The sequence below is a fragment of the Thrips palmi genome, unplaced genomic scaffold (genome assembly GCF_012932325.1).
Source record: "Thrips palmi isolate BJ-2018 unplaced genomic scaffold, TpBJ-2018v1 HiC_scaffold_16, whole genome shotgun sequence".
In the NCBI taxonomy this organism is placed as follows: domain Eukaryota; kingdom Metazoa; phylum Arthropoda; class Insecta; order Thysanoptera; family Thripidae; genus Thrips; species Thrips palmi.
Genome location: NW_023144625.1, coordinates 14,155,879 through 14,173,694, shown reverse-complemented (window position 1 = coordinate 14,173,694; position 17,816 = coordinate 14,155,879). Strand labels below are relative to the sequence as shown.

At 58.3% G+C, this 17,816-nt stretch overlaps 1 protein-coding gene across 4 annotated transcripts in view; it reads right to left on the bottom strand.

Annotated features, from left to right (window-relative positions):
* Window positions 1-17,816, bottom strand: part of LOC117642785 (hemicentin-1) — a 205,769-nt gene that overhangs the window by 19,458 nt on the left and 168,495 nt on the right. For all 4 annotated transcript variants that reach the window (XM_034381325.1, XM_034381326.1, XM_034381324.1 and 1 more), the window contains one exon: window positions 9,778-9,939. In XM_034381325.1, the coding sequence (XP_034237216.1) occupies window positions 9,778-9,939 (162 nt within the window). The remainder of the gene's footprint in view (window positions 1-9,777; window positions 9,940-17,816) is intronic.

Below are 17,816 nucleotides of genomic sequence, written 5' to 3'. Positions count from 1 at the left end.
CACTCTTCTTTCTCGCCTTGACCTGGAGCCCGATTCAGGGTCGGCTGGCTGGGGCCTCTGGGGCGCAGCCAGGCGCTGCAAGCAAGGTGGCTGTGCCGTCGATATTCCGTCCTGGCGGAAAGGAAGGAAGGAGCGGCCCCAGAGGCGCGGAGTGCGGAGAGGCCGGCGAGAGCTTGTTTAAGTCATTGGCAGCTGCTCCTTCGCGCGCCAGTATTTTTCGGCCGGCAGGGGTACCAATTTACGCCTGCGTCGTCAGCACCACGGGGCCCGGCGGGGCTTGGCCAGGCTTGGCCAGGCTTGGCCAGACTCGGCCCAAGGCGAGAGTTCTCCCATGAAGACACCAAAGCGTGGTGCGCGGTGCATATTCCAAGAGTTGTTCTTCTTTGCCGCCATTCCCTTCGGCGGAGTCCTTTCTCCGCCGCCGTCCGACTGCCCTCCAAGTTCGTCCCGATCGAGCCCCACCACAACAGCGCTCTGGCTCGAGTGCCACTCGGTGCCAACAAAAATAAATTCCAACTTCGGGAGTCAATATAACTTAAACGGCAAAGGTTGGAGTTAGGCGTTTCAAAAATTCCGTTTCCGAACTTTGTTGTCGCTGTCCACACGGTTAGACTTGGTCCTGAAAGATTCAGGAGCGTAACGCGTCCCTGAGATAGCCGGACACCCGTTTCCAGGACGGGAGTGGCGAAATTCAACCAGTTTGCCGTTTGGTCCTGGAAACGGGTGTCATTGGCGACGTTTGTCACCCGTTTCCAGGACGGTTCGGAATGTTTGGGGCTCTCGGTCCTGGAAACGAGTCTCGGCGGGCCCAAGACGCCGAAGTAAGACCAGTTCGCACCTGGTAGCTTGCACTCTGAACTACATTGTACCGCTGGGCAATGATGCGCCATTCCCGCAGTGCGTTTCATGGAAAAAATCGGCGGCAAAAAGTGGCAATACGAAAGTCTCAAGGAGACCCGCCGATCAGCTTCGGTGTTCTTATGGGAACCGGGCCTTCATCCGACGCTCCCTGCCGCGCAATTCGACAGATTAGTGGGTTCGTATTGGGCTGGCCCACCCGAAGTGCGCGCGGTTTCTGTGGTACAGTGAGAGTCCAGATTCAGAGGCCTTACCTCAGAGGGGTCACATTGGGTATTTGAACCCGCGACCCCGAGTGCCGAGTCTAGTCAACTCCTCTACCCTGACCGCTCAGCCACCGAACCAGCTTGTCGGCGGCGATGTCGCAACTCCTCTTGAGCTGCCGTTCGAGAAATCTGGTCCCGAAAAAAGGGTACCTGGAGCGGTCTCGAACCCGGGACCTGCCGCTTCCCACATCATGCTCTTAACCACTGAGCCACCGGGACGCCATGGCACCCGCCCTGCCTGCGCAGGTACCCAATCTTCTGTGGATTTACCTCCCCAAGCAATTGGTCGCCGAAAAAATTGTGTATAGTACCGGTCCCGAACCCGGGACCTCCCGCTTCCCGCGACATGCTCTTAACCACTGAGCCACCGGGACGCCATGGCACTCGCTCTGCCTGCGCAGGTACCCAATCTTCTCTGGATATACCCCCCCAAGCAATTGGTCGCCGAAAAAATTGTGTATACTACCGGTCCCGAACCCGGGACCTGCCGCTTCCCACATCATGCTCTTTACCACTGAGCTACCGGAGGACCATGGTGCTCGCTCTGCCAGCGCTGGTACTCAATCCTCTCCGGATAGACCTCCTCAAGATGTTTGTTGCCGTTGCCGAAAAATTTGCTCATGGCACTAGTCTCGAACCCGAGACCTGCCAGTTAGGAACGGAGCACTCTAACCACTGCGCCATCAGGTGCACCGCCCCACCGTCCCAGGGCACCGCCACGCCGAGCGGGGCATCCCAATTTACAGCCAAGTTTGCGGGCCTCAAATCCGAACGACCCGAGGACAGCACTGCACTCCAGGGGCCACGCGCCAGGCCGCGGAGCGGGGCGGGGCGGAGCACGGCGGCCACGACCACGCGCTAATTTCGCCTCGCTCCCCTCACACACCCAGCACAGCCAGCACAGCTAGCACGCGCAAACGATACAAACTTTCTCTGGCCCCTTCGCCGCCCGACCGCCTGTCTGTTGGTCTGTCGGTCTGTCTGGCTGTGTGCCTGTGTGTCAGTGTGACTGTCTATATCTGCTCGCCTGTCTATGTATGTGCGTGGGACCGTTATATCTATGGGCATGCATGCTTTGCTTTGTCATCGTGTCCGTGGGACGCGGCGTCAGCTTGAGAGTCTGTCTGTCTGCATGCATTTTGAAGGGAGCCGACTGACCGTTCCCCTCTATTATTTACGGGTGACCCCTCGCGTCATGCACGTTTGCAACACAAACAGGGCGCACGCACACTCGCACGCGCGCGGGCGCGCGTGCGCACACACACACACACACACACACACACACCGTGCAGGGTGCAATTACAAAGTGATATGCAAAAGGGATTCGGCCGGACGGGGCTCGCTACCGCTCGCTGGGGCGCGCAGTGTTGTGTGTGCACGGTAAGGCCGCTGCTCTTGTAGCGGAGCGGCGCGCGAAGCCTGGGCCAAGCCTCGGCGAAGCTGGGCACCAAGGACGGGCTGGCTGCTCGACCGAGGATGAGCCGAGTGTGATGCCTCGGCTTGGCTCGGCACGGCACGGCACGGCATGCGTGCTCTAAGTCCTGATTTCCCAGCAGAGTGCGGCTTGAGGGCCACCCGGCGCCACCCGGCGCCTCGCCTCGCCTCGCCGCCCCTAACTTGCGCCCGGCGCCGCAGCAGCAGCCTTAGCGGCCCCACGTCGTCGGCAGGGCTTTGCCTAAAATACAGCCGCGCCGCTCGTCGGCTTTCTTCGCCCGCTTTGGCCGAGCCAGCCGAGGCTTCAGCCGGATCGCGTCAAAGTTTGAAGGTAAAGCGAAGTGGCTGAATTAATAGTCGGAGCCTGCGAGGCCGCATCCCGAGACAATGCACACTCAAAAATGTCTGACCCGAGAAAATCGACTCCTGAATGAGGACCTGAATGCATTTTCTTCGAAATGTTGATCTCGCCCAAGTCCCAAATTTCGGCAAGTTCGTATCGCGACCGATCTTCGCGCGGTTGGTCTCACCCTTGAGGGCGAGGAGGGGGAAAATCAAAGTCGCTGGCGTTACTGGCCGCGTGTGAAGCACGCCTCCATCATCAGACCTCGTCGGCGGCGGCCTCGGCCTGCAGCAGCATCCCCGGGGGAGAAACAAGCCGAAAAACGGTGGGGTGGGGAAAAGGGGGGGGGGCTCATTCACTACAAGGACCATTTCCGGATCGAGCCACCACGGACGGTGCGGCCGGGCAGGCCGGGCTAGGCCAGCCAGGGCGAGGCGGTGCGTGGTGCTAGGCCTCCCAGTAGTGCCTCATCAGGGGCCCTTGTTACCGGTCAGGCAACCCGGCGGGTCGCGGCTCGAGGCGGCCAGCTCAGCTCCCCCCCACTCCCCCCTCCCACCACCGGGCCGCCCTGATTGGCCGCAATTACCCCTTGTGTTCCTTGAGCCGGCTCGCCGCAGGGTGTTAATATCAAAAGGGCGTGGCGGGGTGTGGCGGGGCGTGGCGGGGCGGGGCGGTCGTGATCCTTCCGGACACCCTCACACGCAAACAAGATCGTCGGCGGCTACTTTCAAAGGGACGCTGTTGCAGCCGAGTCTGGGATGACGTCGTCGCGAGTCGAGCAAGGCGTTCGCAGTCCCGCCGCAGCTGTCTCTCTCGCACCTCCCATGAGAGCGAGGGAGCTGACAAGCGCGACGAAAACGACCCTCGGAATCAGTCTACTGCCTGCCGGGCTCCATTCGTGATGACACAGCGTGTGTTTGACGCAGGCGGGCAGGCGGAGCTGGCAGCCGCAGCGGCGCAGCCAAAGTCAACACCGACAAACTACTCCTCCTCCATCACGATCTCCGTGATTAAGGTAATTATTCCTCGCGGTGCAACTTCGGCGGCGCGGGATTAAAATTGGGTCAGGCTGCGCGGCGCGTCCCGGGAGAGGCGCGGACGTCTGCAAACGACGTGATCGTAATAAGAAGCAATGCCTAAGTAAGCAGCCGGGGCCGGCAGGGCCGCTAGGGTGACCAGGTGGCTGGGGAGGCGGCGTGATGCGGAACACGACTTCATCATCACCACCTTTCTGTTTCGAGCGCCCAGAGCACGCCGTGGGAGTTCCCGGGGACGAGAGAAGTGGCAGCGCTGCAGTCTGCGAGTTGGGACGTGGGCAAATGAACAGGGGCTTGACAAGCTGGCCCGAGAATCATCTTTAGCCGACTCGGGCCCATCCAATCCAGCGGCGCACACCAAAAAACACGTGTGAGAAGGGGTACTGCATATTTTCTTTGTTTCAACTCACATAAAGTCGATAAAATCGGTACGAAAACAATCCCTCCGCCGGTCTATAGACGGACGAAAAACAGAAATTGTTGTTGGCCGACGGTACCGTAATATTGGTCCTGTCTCGGTCAAAAGTAAAGAAAACAAAAGGGAAAAAAACGCACATTTTGGCGCCTTTTCTTGGGGCCGCAATCACGGCCCGCGTTGCGGTGAGAGGAAGCGAAAATTGTTTAGAATGGCTGTTAGGAGGGCGGATTAAAACTTTCGCCCGACGTGGAGGGGAATAATTTAGCCGGGTGGAGTAATGCGGTGTAGCGGCGAGGGCCCCGTCCGGCCGTGCCCTGCACGCATCTGCCCCGCCCTGCGACCGTCGACGCGATCCACGCACGACGCGTGACGCGGGCGCCTCCCAGCCCTTAATGGTAATGGTCAGGGTAGGCAACGGAGGGAGCGCGGCGCGGCCGTGCGCGGCGTGTTGCCTATCGCACAGTTCGCGGGCGCTATGCAGCAGCCGCCAGACATCTCGCCAATTCCAGCTGAGAAGTCAAACCTGGTTGATTACTAGACATCAGCCAATTAAAAAGTAACAAACAATTTGCTCCTGAAACATGATGTTAATGTCGACTGACGAAAACGTCGGGAGCATTCTCTATTTTGACAGTGTGCTGCTGGGCAGCATTAGCATGATAAACAGCAGAGGGCTCGGCCTGTAGGAGTTAACTAGTTAAGAAACCGCGGACGGACTCTGATTCCTAGACCGCAGAGGACCAAGGCCAGAGGGCCAGGGGACCGGCGGGGGGGACCCGCCCGCCTCGGCCCAGCGTCCCAGCCCCGGGGAGGGATAGTCGGGGGACCAGCAACTCTGTGGGTCACCAGCGCCAGGACAACAGCGCGTCAAAACGCCAAAGCAGTGCGTACGACCCAGACCCGGAGGCCCAAACCACTCCAAATCGATGGAGGGACACTGTTGCTGCCCGCTGCGGCATGGACCGCTGTCCACGTGCGGCTTGATCTAGACCAGATAAATAAAATAAATGTGTCCGCCAGTGACGCCTTTAGTCTGTTCACGTCGCTACCCGCTAATGGTTATTTACGAGAGCGCCGCGAAATACGGGGGCTGGCCTTCCTTTTTTCATGGCTGCGCCGTGGCTTCGCTGTTGCGGGGGCCCCCAAACGACCCCCAACCACGCTGGATTGACGACAACACACACACACACGCGCGCCACACACACACACACACACACACACACACACACACACACACCAAATGTTCCCCGCGGTCAGCTCACACCTCATCGTCCCACGAAACAGAGTGCCGGTTTCGCAAATAAAAAGGCCGCCGCCACCTACCTGAGCGCCACCCCGCCCCCCGCCCCGCCCCGCCCCCCCCACCCCGCCCAACGCCTCAGCCCCGCGCCCCAGCCCACGCGGTTACCGCCGTAGTATGTGTTTAGAGGTGTCGTCCGTGTCCACGACGCCAGCTGCGAGACTCGGTGCGTGGGTGTTGATGACCTTGAGACGCCCCCAAGGCGTTGAAGGTGGTCGTGGCAGAGCCGACAGCCTGACCCGTCCAATAAAGCGAACGCCAGAGGCTTGAAGACGCGAAATATGCCCAGTCCAGTGTCTCCCTGTTAAGTTGGCACGCTCTTGGTTTCGCCAGCCGTTGTCTTCGGTGTGGCGGTCAGCTCGATTCAAGTTGTTTCTCTTTGTTGAGTTGGTGCGCCGCGTCTTCGAAGGTTCCGCCGCCAACGCGCGCCGACTTCGCGAAAGACTCGTACTTTTCAAGGCAGCCCGCGCCGCCGCACGCATTCAAAGAGCGGAGCATCGAGACTTTCTGGGAACCAATCAAACGGACACCCTTTCTTCGCCTGTCACTCGCTTCGCGGCCTTGCGGTGTGGGCCCCGTCCGTTTGGATGCCTTCATTTGGCCTGGTGCCGCGGCACTCCTGCCCCGTCCATGCCGAATGGAGAGTTTCAAACCGACCGATGGGAAGCAGTTAAAAGGACTCAGATTACAAAAAAAACCAAGTTGGCTGCGTATTGTAAAAAGAGATAAAAATGACAAGTCCATTTCACAAGGCAGGAATTGATGGCAAGAGTGGATTCAGTCCGGCAAACCAGAGTGTGTGGTGCCAGACGGGCTGCAAGCCGAGCGATTCCGAAAAGTCGTGTCTGTCTCTCTCGCTCCCTTCCGGGACGACCCGGGAGTGCGACAGAGGCAGAGCGACGGAGCCTCTCTTCGCCAGCACGGCAACAGCCACGCGATTCGGTGTTGGCTTCATGTTAATTCGCAGTAAAGTCCAATCAGCCCTGACGCGCGGGGCTGGGCGTTACGAAAAACCACACCGAGTGTGGACACACGCTCTCCTTTCTCTCTCGCACTGTTTCTCTCTCGACAGCAATTACTGTCATTCTCAGCGCGGGTCTCACACGAGTCCTTCACTCCGTGGCGCTTCCCGGGGGACACCCCCCCCTCCTTCGGGTTTCTTCCGTCAACCCCCGCCCCGCGCTACAAGGAGAGGGTGTACCATTAATCATTCCCAAGCCCTCTGAGCCGCTCAGAAAATTCCCCAGGTCTTTGCACTACTGGACGTCGGGCGATACCCCTCCCCTCCTCCTCTAACGAACCTCTTGTCATTCCCTGCCTTGAAAGGGTTGCGACACGCCTAGTGGGCGGAGCGCCCGTCGGGGTGCGCTAGGCAGTGGCCAGGCAGTGGCCAGGCAGTAGCCAAGCAGTGGCAAGGCAGTGGCCAGGTAAATCTGCACCCCCCCAAAAAACTACCTTTCAAATAAGAAGAAAAAAGGCACCTCTTGCTTTTTTTTGGAAAAATTTTCTTGATCCAAACTCTGTTTTTTTTTCGCGCCCAGAAAAAAATACTTCTTGTATCCAGATTAAAACTCCAGCCTTCTGCCTTGACTTGGCTGCACCAAGGCCACGCCACTGTGAGTGCCGTCGTCGTCGATCCGAAACTAAACGCAGCGCTCGGTTCGGCTTGACATTCCGAGAAGGCGGAGCGGAACAGCCTCCGGTCCGTCGAGTGCGCCGCCCCGCGGGGGGGGGGGGGGGGGGGGGCTGAGATCAGCGCGGGTCAGCCGCGTCAAGACGGAGGATCGGGGGGGGGGGGGAGGCAACTTGGGTGATATTTCATTTCAACCTGGCGCTCGACTTCCTGCACCAACAAAACTCATGCAGTGGGATGGGGGGGCACGAGGGGGGCCCGCGCGTGTGTGAGTGCGCCTGCCGATATATCAAAGCCATTCTTTTAAACCCTTTTCCAGCGGGCAATGCGTAGCAGCGCGCGGCCTGCAGTGCTTTCCGCGACTGACCTGCTCGAATAAATCATGTTCGAGTGTTTTCTGGATGCAGACACGCTGCGTCCTGGACACACACACACACACACACACACCATGCAAGTGAGGCCTGTCGCGACGCAGCGGCGACCTCCCGCCCTACGGATGAAGTCCTCTAACCTCTCTCCTCGGGGGCGCGGCGCCCTGGCGGCCCGGCCGGCCACGGCAGCCAAGGACGCCCAGCGTTTGGTGCCTTCAGGCCCTTCAGGAGCACTTGCGCGTGGTGATGTATGCCCCCTTTAAGGCCGGGCAATAACTATTTTCTGTGATTTAAGTATCCCCGTTATTGCGCGGCCGAGGACACTGCATCATACGACGAATGTGTTTAGGAAAGAGAGATACCAGCGGCGCGGAGCAGCGCCGCCTGAGCCCCGCCGACCGGCGCGCGTCGCACTGTGCGTTGCAACCACGCTGGAAAATTCCAGCTAGATCGACCAGGCATGACTGCGGCCCGCCACCCGGCAAGTCAGTCACCAACGGCCCGGGCCAATAAACGACCCAACAGGCGGTCATCGGTACGCGGGCTCTCTGCTTTGAGCGAGGCGGGGTCAGGGTGCGGCGGGAAGGGACCGAGTGAAGCAAATGCCTAATTTTAATAATCGCTCGCCTCGGTCTCTGAGGAAAAGATTGGAGGACGGCGCTGGCAGGAAAGCCAGAGAGAGAGATAGAGAGAGAGAGAGAGAGAGGAGAGAGAGAGAGAGAGAGAGAGAGAGAGAGAGAGAGAGAGAGAGAGGGGGGGGGCAGCGACGGGAGAGAGAGAGAGGTAGAGTGAGAAAAACAGCGAGGAGGGCAGCTGGACCCAAAAAAGGTGTAAAAGGTGGGGATGGGCGCTCGAATTGGATTATTTCCATAAGCGAGTCAGAATAGTTAATAAAACGAGGCCGGCCGGAGAGGGGCGCGGGCGGTCCGCAGACAGGAAATGAGAGCGGGCCAGAGGGGCGGCCAATCAAGGAGCGATCAAGTTTTGCAGTGTGGGCGAACGACCGGCGCGGCGCAGCGCAGCGAGGCCCGCGCAAACAAGCAAGCACACACAAAAAAGATAGAGAAACTAGAAACAGGAAGAAGGGCAGGAAACGCTCTACGGCGACGCCGATGTTGTCGACGAGAGCCGGAAAGCTAATTAATAAACGGCATGAAAAGAAAATTGATTCCGACTTCCTGATACTCGAAGAGGGGAAGGGGGTCGGCAATTGCTTTTTCCTACCTTTCCACACCTTTAGACTCGAGTGTACGGGCCCGCCTGCCGGTCCCGGCTCTAATCACAGAAGCGAAAACATCAAAGGGGACACATCAAGGGTCAAGAGCGGAGGCGCGCGCGCACGTTGTGTGTGTGTGTGTGTGTGTGTGTGGGTGCCGATCTTTTCTTTGCAAGGGGGGCTGAAAGGGGAGCACCCCCTAAAACACCTAATGGCCAAGGCCGACCGAGGCGGGCAGCGGCAAGCGTGCCAGGAGACGCACGCAGTCCGCGGCGCGTCCCGGCGCAGATGCGGCAGTCTTGCCGCGCCGATTTATGACGATCACGGGATCGGAATGAGCCGAAAAACCCGAGACCGGTGCAAGAACCGCCGCCATCGCTTCCAAGGCGGGCACGTCCCGGCTTCGGGGGGGAAAAGAAGACGACTGCTTCGCCTTGGCAGCAGCAGCGGCGGCGGCCCACTGCCGTTTTTGAGCGAGTTGGTCACGAGGAGCAGAGCGAGCAGAGCGCGCAGGGCGCGGAGGCAAAGGTAAACAGGCCGGGAATGAGCGCGGCAAAATCCACAAAGAAGCGCGGCGATCGCGCAACCTTGGAAAATTAGATTCGCGCTAGGGAAGCTCGCGGCGACGGCTGTGGGTAGTTAGTGGAGTACGACTCCGGGGACGCCGGCGGATACCACAGCGAAGGCCCCGTCGTGCGCTCATTTGGGTTCGTGCGTTCAGGGTGTAACTCCAGCCTAATTTGTACACCGACATTCATCAAACTTGTGAAATTCACGGAAATTCATTAAAATCCATCGAAGTTCGATTGGAATTCATCGAATTTTGACCGAAATTCGACAAAAATTCATCGAAATTTGACTGAAGTTCTTTGGATTTGTACACCGAATTTGGCCGCCTTACCTGGCATTCGTAGGTGCCGTTGTCCCGGCGCTGCACGTATTTGATCTGCAGCGTCCAGTCGTCGGAGCCCTCCGGGTGCAGCACCTGGAAGCGCTCGTCGTTGGTGTAGGTGGAGATGCCCGTGGTGAGGATGTGCCAGTCCCGCCTCCGCACCCACGTCACCTGCGCGACGAACAAAACAGCGAGTTAGCCAAACATGCAGACCGACGTGCGTGGGCCGGAGCGATGTGGTTTGAGGTTATGTTGCCGTCTGCCGCCGCTGGGCCGCGCACAACAAGACCCCAACGTCAATTCCGTTTCGCATGGATGCCTTTGACTACATTTGTGGGAATAAACTTGCAAAAGTTTGCGTTTTAAACCTTTCGTGTTGCTATTTGCCGGCAGTGCCCCGGCATTTGAGCCACCGCCGTGTGGAGCACGTTCGCGTCCACGCTTGCTCCCCGCGGAAAATATTTCATAGCCGCCGCGGCCGCGCGCTCCAACAACGGTCAGTGCACTTTGCACTTTCGCTCCGCTACGCGTGTTAATAATTTGCAAGCGCGTCGCGCCCTGCCTGGCGTCGGCCGCGCCTCCGCCGTGGTGATATCTCTCCCGGCCGAGGGACCACGCCGCGCGGCCGGGCCGGGCCGGGCGAGGAATGGGTCGCTGGGGTCCACTTAACGAGAGCGAGACAGACACAGCCAGAGATGCGGCGGGGATGGCGGCGGGAGCTAGACAGCATGCGGCGGAAATAACTGCCCACTCTTACCGTACAGCTACTTTGCGGCCAAGGCGGGCGGAGCGAGGAACATGTGTGTTCAGAATGTACTGCCGCCCTCCACCACCCCTCCAGGGCGTCTTATGGGAAAAGGGTGGGGGGACTCTTGTCGAGCCAATTCGCTCGCGGCAATGATAATTAATGCCGAGGCGACGGACGCGACAGGCATCACCTCTCATCAGTGGCTATCACTGGGGGGGCCGAACGCCGGCCGACTGCCCCCCCCCCTCCGGTCCAAATTGGTCGAGGGAGGTGAGGCGGGCTGCCGTGTCGCGCCGGGGGAGGCGGGGCGGGGCGTGCGCTGTGGTGTCTCATGCATATGTAAAGGAGGCCACTCGGGTAGACTTTTTTACGACTTGGACCTTTTTTCCTTCCCTTCCTTACGCGCGACATTTGGTTTCCTGTCCGCCGCGCGCGCTGCGTGAGTGCGGACCCAGCAGCGCATCAAGGTTATACCCCGTGGCGACCCTGTTGTACGCGTTCCCTTCCAGCGGTGTGCCTTTACACGCCGAGAAAAAAGTGGAGGGAAAAATTAAAACGTTTCGAAATAAGTAGTCCGCGGCGAGTTTGCACTGGGCCCGTGGAAAGTTGGCACGACATTTTCTCGTTGGACCCGTCGGATCGACACGCGCTGCCGCGGTGCCACGCTGCCGCGGTGCGCACGGCCGAGGTTTGTATAATGAGCGCGCGGCAGCACGCCCCAAAGTTTGCAAGCGGTGCGGTGTAGGGCCAGACCGGGGGCCAGACCGCGCGGTGGGGCTCGCAGCGGACCGGACGGACGGGTAGCGCGGGCAATAACACATTCTGGGCTATTCCGGCTCACATGGCCATGCCGACCCACACTGCCACAAGGACCACGCGGATGTGGACGGGCGGACTCGACTCTCGACGCGTTTCGAGCTCCGAGGTCGACCCAAACCAGAAACACAGCGACAGGAATGTGTTCCTCGATCCATGGGTAAATTCCTCGGTGCTGTCAGGGGTAAGTTCTTGTAACCTCGTTCACCAGATCAATTGGAAAGTGAGGCTTACTGCTCTGCAGCGCCGCGCAGCCAGCAGCAGAGAGATGACCGCGCACAGTTTTGATGCTCTTGCTATTCCCACTTTGATGCGGTGGCGTCTGCCCAGCCAACGCCCGGTAGCTGCCGGACCGACGCGCAGTACGTCACGTCAACGTGGGCCGTCCGCGAGAGCGAAACGGATCCACCCAGGCTCGCGCCCGGCGTGCGGGGTATCGCCGTGCGCGCGTCTAGCGGTCCCCGAGGCGCGGGGTGTATCTCCGCCGTGTTCTCGTCTGCTCGTCGTCGTGTGGGCGGGAATGAGGCCTCCACCAGGGCGGAGGGGACGAGTGCGGGCAAGCGGGGGAGCGGATTACGGGAACGTCGGGGCTGCTAACGGACGAGCGTACGCGGTAAAACACCCCTGTGTGCTGTAGGCACGGCTGTAGGCCCAAGCACTGCATCGTGCGTGCACCGCCTCCCCCACACACGACCGCGAGGGCCTTCTTTCCCGTCCGGCCCCGCGAGCGCCATAGAAACATTCAGGGAGGAGCAGCCCGCGCATAGGGATAGCAGTGCCAGCAGTTTCATAACTAACCCCCACCTCAATTCAGTAGCAGTTGGTTAAATCCGCTGAACAAATACAAGAAGCACCAGTCAAATTGGATTCTTAAAGTAAACAGTGTCATTGTTCTAATTCAGGATGGCTGCTGTGCGGACCATTGCAATGGAAAACGAGGACTTTTCTGTATTCCGTATTGTCTGCATGAGCTGCTGCGCGGTCCCCCGGGTGAGGTCATGCCTCGTTCCCCCTCCTCCCCCTCCTCTCACTCTTCTCCGCGAAAACTCGTCCAAGAAACAAATAGACTGCACGGAGCCACTGCTGGCAGTGACCCACTGTGACAGCACTGGCCCGAAAATTGCATTTTCTTCCTCATCTTGTTGGCGAAAGTTAATAAAGTAAACAAGAGTGGAAACTGTTAATGCGCCGCCCGAGACAGGAGAGATTATGAAGAAAGGGTGGAACGGGTCGCCCGCAGAACCACAGCAGCAGCAGCAACAGCAGCAGCAGCAGCAGCAGGAAGGGGACGACGGCCGGCTCGGCTTCCTATGTGGAACCAAGATGGCGGTCGGTGAACATGAGGCACCTTACTACTGGTTTAGCAGGCACCGCAACACATTTCCGACGAGAGTTCGTCGGAGCGACAGCACTGTGGGCAATCGGTGGCACGAACGCGCCAAGGCCGGGCACGCGATCGTCGTGCCAATAGTACAATCGTTCCCATACCGCACAGAAATGGTCCGCCTGGTCGGGCAAAAACTAGTTTGGGGCCCAGCTCCCTCGTTGTGTGTGTGTGTGTGTTTGGCAATGTATGAAGCATTGGGGCGTCATTCAGAGCTCGGCCTACCGCACCGCAAACTGGAAATCGCTTTCTGAAACGGTCTTCAACAATAACAGATAGGCTGTATAGTTCCGTAGGCAGCCACCCAACACGCAGCACAGCAAAAGCAACAGTAAAAACCGGGTTTCAAACTCCCCGACTGTGTGTCCAAGGTCGCTTGAGATCGCCGATGGTGGTCGGATGCCTTTACTTGAGACATCGCCGGGGCGGTCCACGCGTCTGCGCTGCCGACATGTGCTCCGTCTTGGCCAGTCTCATTTCGAGCGAGCTTTCAAACGCTCGAAGATAACGCTAACGAGAGGAACGGAGAGAGCAAGAGAGAGAGGCGGGGCCGCTGTTGTGATAAACTGGGTGCGATACAATCAAGGCCCTGCCCCTGGCAGGTAGGCAGTTTGTCAGGCGGCCCGCCGGGCTGCGCGCTGCGCGGCGTAGCGTAGCGGCAACCTGCCGGAGATACCCCTGACAGGCCGCTGCCGCCGCCGCCGCCGCCGGGGATAGCCGGATCGCTGGGATCGGCTATCGACTGCCGCCGGAAAAAGCATCCGAAAAACACCGCCGTGACGTATATATTTGCGAAAAGTTTGGGTCAAGGACACCCGACGCCAAGAACGTGGCGCAGCGCCGCCGATATTAGACGCGCAAACAACAACATCGAAAGTGATATCGCTGTGACAGGGCCCGGCAGCGTGGAGGCAGCGCGGCGAGGCGTTTGAAAAATGGCGCGCCAGCCTCGGCTGTCCTGCCGTCCCTGCGTTGTCCAGGGGAGGCATAACAAGAACAAGTGACCAAACGAGACACGGCCCGTCCAGCCAACCTCAAGTCCCCCACCCCGCCCCCTTCACCCCCCACCACGGACGGGCGGCACGACAGCCCATATGTTACGGTGGCATGTGGCGATATTTGGGGGGGGGGGGAGGTGGAGCGGGGCAAGGGCTTGGATGCCGGGGGAGTGGGTTGAGGAGAGCGGATATGAAGCGGTTTCGAAGGGTGACGAGAAAAAGAGGCCTTTGTCTGGCGGGACAGTCGGGATTGCACCTACCGGAGGAGAGTGGTCGAGCGTGTCCAACGGTGGGAGTAAACGGTTGGCCTGAACCCTTCGTTTTCTCGTTGGTCAGTTTTACAGAATTGGTTCCTAGCATCACTGAATTGGTTCATATCATCACAGACTTAACCAGCAGTATGAGTTTTAAGCTCTCATTAAAGAAAAGTCAGGTGTCATTCAGAAAAAAATGTGGTGGATATCTTTTACTTTTTTTTATTTTTTTCAGCTAGAGGTGAAGGTTGGGGTTGGTTCGGGTCGGTTGAAGGGCGGCGCCAGAACGAAGACTCGGCACGGCGTTCCCCCATCCTTTCCGGAAGCGGATTTGGCACGGGGAGTGATGCACCCGTGGGGGAGAAGGGAACAAATGAAAACGGCGGGGTAATTTGAGTTCGCCGACAAGGAAGCGTGTGGCAAATGGAACGCGGCGAGTAATGTCATAATGTGCGAAGGGGCGCAAAGGGAGAAAGGTAACCCGGCGCCCTGGAAATGGGTTTGTCAGGCACCGCGCACCAGAGACGCACATTACTCCGAGGAGAAGCTCCCTGGGAATGGCTGTGCTGCTTCGATTGCTCCAAGAGAGTGAAGATGTTTTTTTTAGTTTGCTGAAAATTAAATTTTCGCGAGGGGCGCGGCGGGGGAAAAAAGTAATAGCTCTGTTCGCACGGCAGGGTTACAAGGCGCCACGCGTGCGGCGACCTCTCAAGCGTCGCGTGCACGCACAGGGCCTCTTCGCACGCGCACACACACATACGCGCACACACAGAGGCCTGCACACTCCAAGCAGCGTTGACCCGCCATGAACTTTCTAGTATGGAGTAACCCGCACTCTACATAATAATTTAATTTTTCTTTCAGCCCGATTATAATCAGGCGCGCCCACTCGGCCCGCCCCTGCCTCGCTACTCCCTCTATTGAGGGAGTTCGGGTCGACCACCTCCGCACTCCTCCTCCGTGGCACGCCCCGCGCACTGTCTTCCCAACTTGTCAAATGAGTTACGTCACATTTTAGGTTCTATCTTCTCAAACTTCTGGCTGAGAACAGTTGACGAAAAATCGTGAGGGCACCGGTGTTTTTCATCTCTGTGACTAGCACGATCGGTTCCAAACTTTTTTTTTTTAAAAAAAAGAGTCGATAACGTCCCACTGCTGTGCCACCCGGCCATTTTGCTGCTTCACCAAGCAGACCCGAACAGTGTCTTAATCAGACGGCTCCAAAGCGGTAAGGCTACATTTCCGTTTCAAATTACAAAGCAAACCTATCGATGGCACGCAACGTGAAAAAAAAAATAAAAATCGCGTGCCCAAATTGTGATGATGTAATTTGTAGTCGTCCGCTGAATGGACACGGCCGGGCACTGGCCGGGCAGGCGACGAGAGGGAAGTTTTTTTTCCCTGCTGGAGGCAGCAGCAGGCACACCAGGCAGGGAGGCTCGCATTCAGACCACATGCTTTAATTAGAGGCGGAAAGCAAAGAGGGGAAGGAAGACTCGAAAGGGTCCCTGGGAATGAGATGCCTTGCCCGGCCTGGCCTTCCGTCCGCGTGCCGAGGCCGCTCCCGCTCGTCCCGTTGTGCGTCCAGCCCAGCCGGCCGGCCGAGGGGAGCCTTCATACTTTGCGGCATGCCTCGCCTCGCCAAGTTCCTCAACAATTATTGTTGTTCTTCCGGGCTCTTGTGGTTTGCCCCGGCAGGCGAGGCGACGTGCGATACGCCAGCACGGCTGGACACATTTTGAGCTCAGCGGCCTTAAAATTGCTTGTTGGCGGTCAACTTTCGATGCCGTTCGCAGGCAGGGTATTACCGAAAGTTGGCCACCAAGGCGATACCCAGGATGGGCGGCGCCGGGCTGCGCGACCCCGAGAGGCGACGACGGGGACGGGAGCACCCTGACGAGGGACCCCTTCCGGCGCGGCTCGCGATTTTTCATTCTTCTTGTTTCCGTTGGTAACTGTTCCGGCAATTAAGCTTCTTTATTACACTCTTCCTCCCTCCAGGCCGACGCTTTCTCGCGTTCTGAAATACCACCGGCCAACAACAACAAGCGGTGCGGTATCGACGGTGACTTTACCCAGACGCCACTTGGCTGACGCCATGCACGAGGAAAGAGCAGAAAGAAATAAAGCGAGGCTCACGAATCATTCACCGTTCCAGCCTGCGGCTTATAATCGTAATAGGATTACGCGACGCGACTGAAAGGGGCGATAATGAAGCAGCTAATTAGTCCCGAATGCAGGAAACGAGTGCCGCTTTTTGCCGCAAAAAAAAGCACGAAACAAAAATAAAAGTGACAGGAGGGAGATCGAAGCAACCCCACAATTTCCTGAGTGGTGTACTGCTCTGGCGTACCCGACCCCCGATTGCGATTTGACAAGTCTTGACGACGAATAGGAGAACCCTGGTCTGCCACGGTGCAGGGCGCTGTGCCGCAGCAGCTAACTGGGCCGCTGCCATGCCGCGCCTGGCCCCGCCTCTTGCGCTGGGTGCGCTGCTAGCTTCGCTGCGAGCTTCGCAGAGCACTGCACGATGTCTTATCTCCTTCCAGGGCCAGCGCGGCGCGGTGCGGAGTAGCTAGTCCCACCATAGTCCCACACACCCCATAAAGCAGCCACTAGGAGCCGGCGCACTCTCCCAAACGAAAGGGGGGAGAAAAAAGAAAACAATTGGAACAGTCATTCTGTCTGTCTCACGCACTCCTGCACGTCAGTCTCCCGTTTTCGTACCATCTCCCCAGGCCCTATAGACAAATACTCCCTTCCATTCCCTGCCCTCTCTTCGACCAACGCTCCCACACACTTGCGGTGGGTACCCAGGAAGATCCCCTTCCACCTTACTTTGCTCTGGCCGACTTCCCTCTTGCCGAAACTATTCTCATGTGACACCGGCACTCGCCTGTCCCCCCTCTCTCCTCCGAGTGGGACCGAGTACTCAAGGGCACCGCCGGTCCAGCGGGTACGACCGAGTCCACGTGGGTTGGGTCCCCGTCAGGAATACGCTGTTAGGTTAGGTCGCGGCAAGGAAAGAGTTGCGTCCTCAAATCGGTCACGTAGTTTCGGACGGCGACCCACAACTTCACCGATCGCGTCAATTGGAACGCACGCACGGCTCCATCGACAGACTCTGTCTACACAGTTCGTGCTGAAGAGCACAGAGGCCCAAACTCCATGTCAATGTAACTCGAGGAGGAAACGGAAATGCAACACGGTGACGAGGGAAAGGTCCCCGACTGCACAGACTTTCCCCGACAATCAGGGACCTTTCCTGAGATGCCCGTTGTTGTTCCCGCAGTGTAGTGCGCGGCACGGAGGTAGAATGTCAAGCAAACGACATCAATCAAGAGGCGGGGACAAAATGCGACACTAACGTCGTGAGGCATGCTCTGCACGCAAGAACGCGGCGCGAGGGGGCGCCTCCGTCGACTCAAAGCTTTGTTCAAGCCGGCCGAGAATGAACGAAGCGGAGTGGGAGGGGGAGAGTCTGCGCCATCCTTGATTTATAGTGTCCCTGCTACCTGTTTCGTTTTCCATGTGGAAGATCAAAACAATTGCTCTACGGTCATTTTACCTGATCTCCTGCAAGTAAGTTTTTGAGTAAGATTCATTCCCAGATACCAAGTGGGTAGCAAACTTAATGAAACGATCAAGGTCAAAGTCCGCTCGGGTTTGCAGAAAGACGAGCAAAGACAATAAAATGTTTAAGTAAAACCAAACATTCAAGACTTGCTCTTCGAAAAAAAATGGCACTTGTGCCGTTTCATAAGCTGCTTGGCAAAAAAAATGTCGAAATTGCTCTTAAATGAACCAGTTGACGAGCGAACAGGGTGAGTGTGCGGTGAAGTTACAAG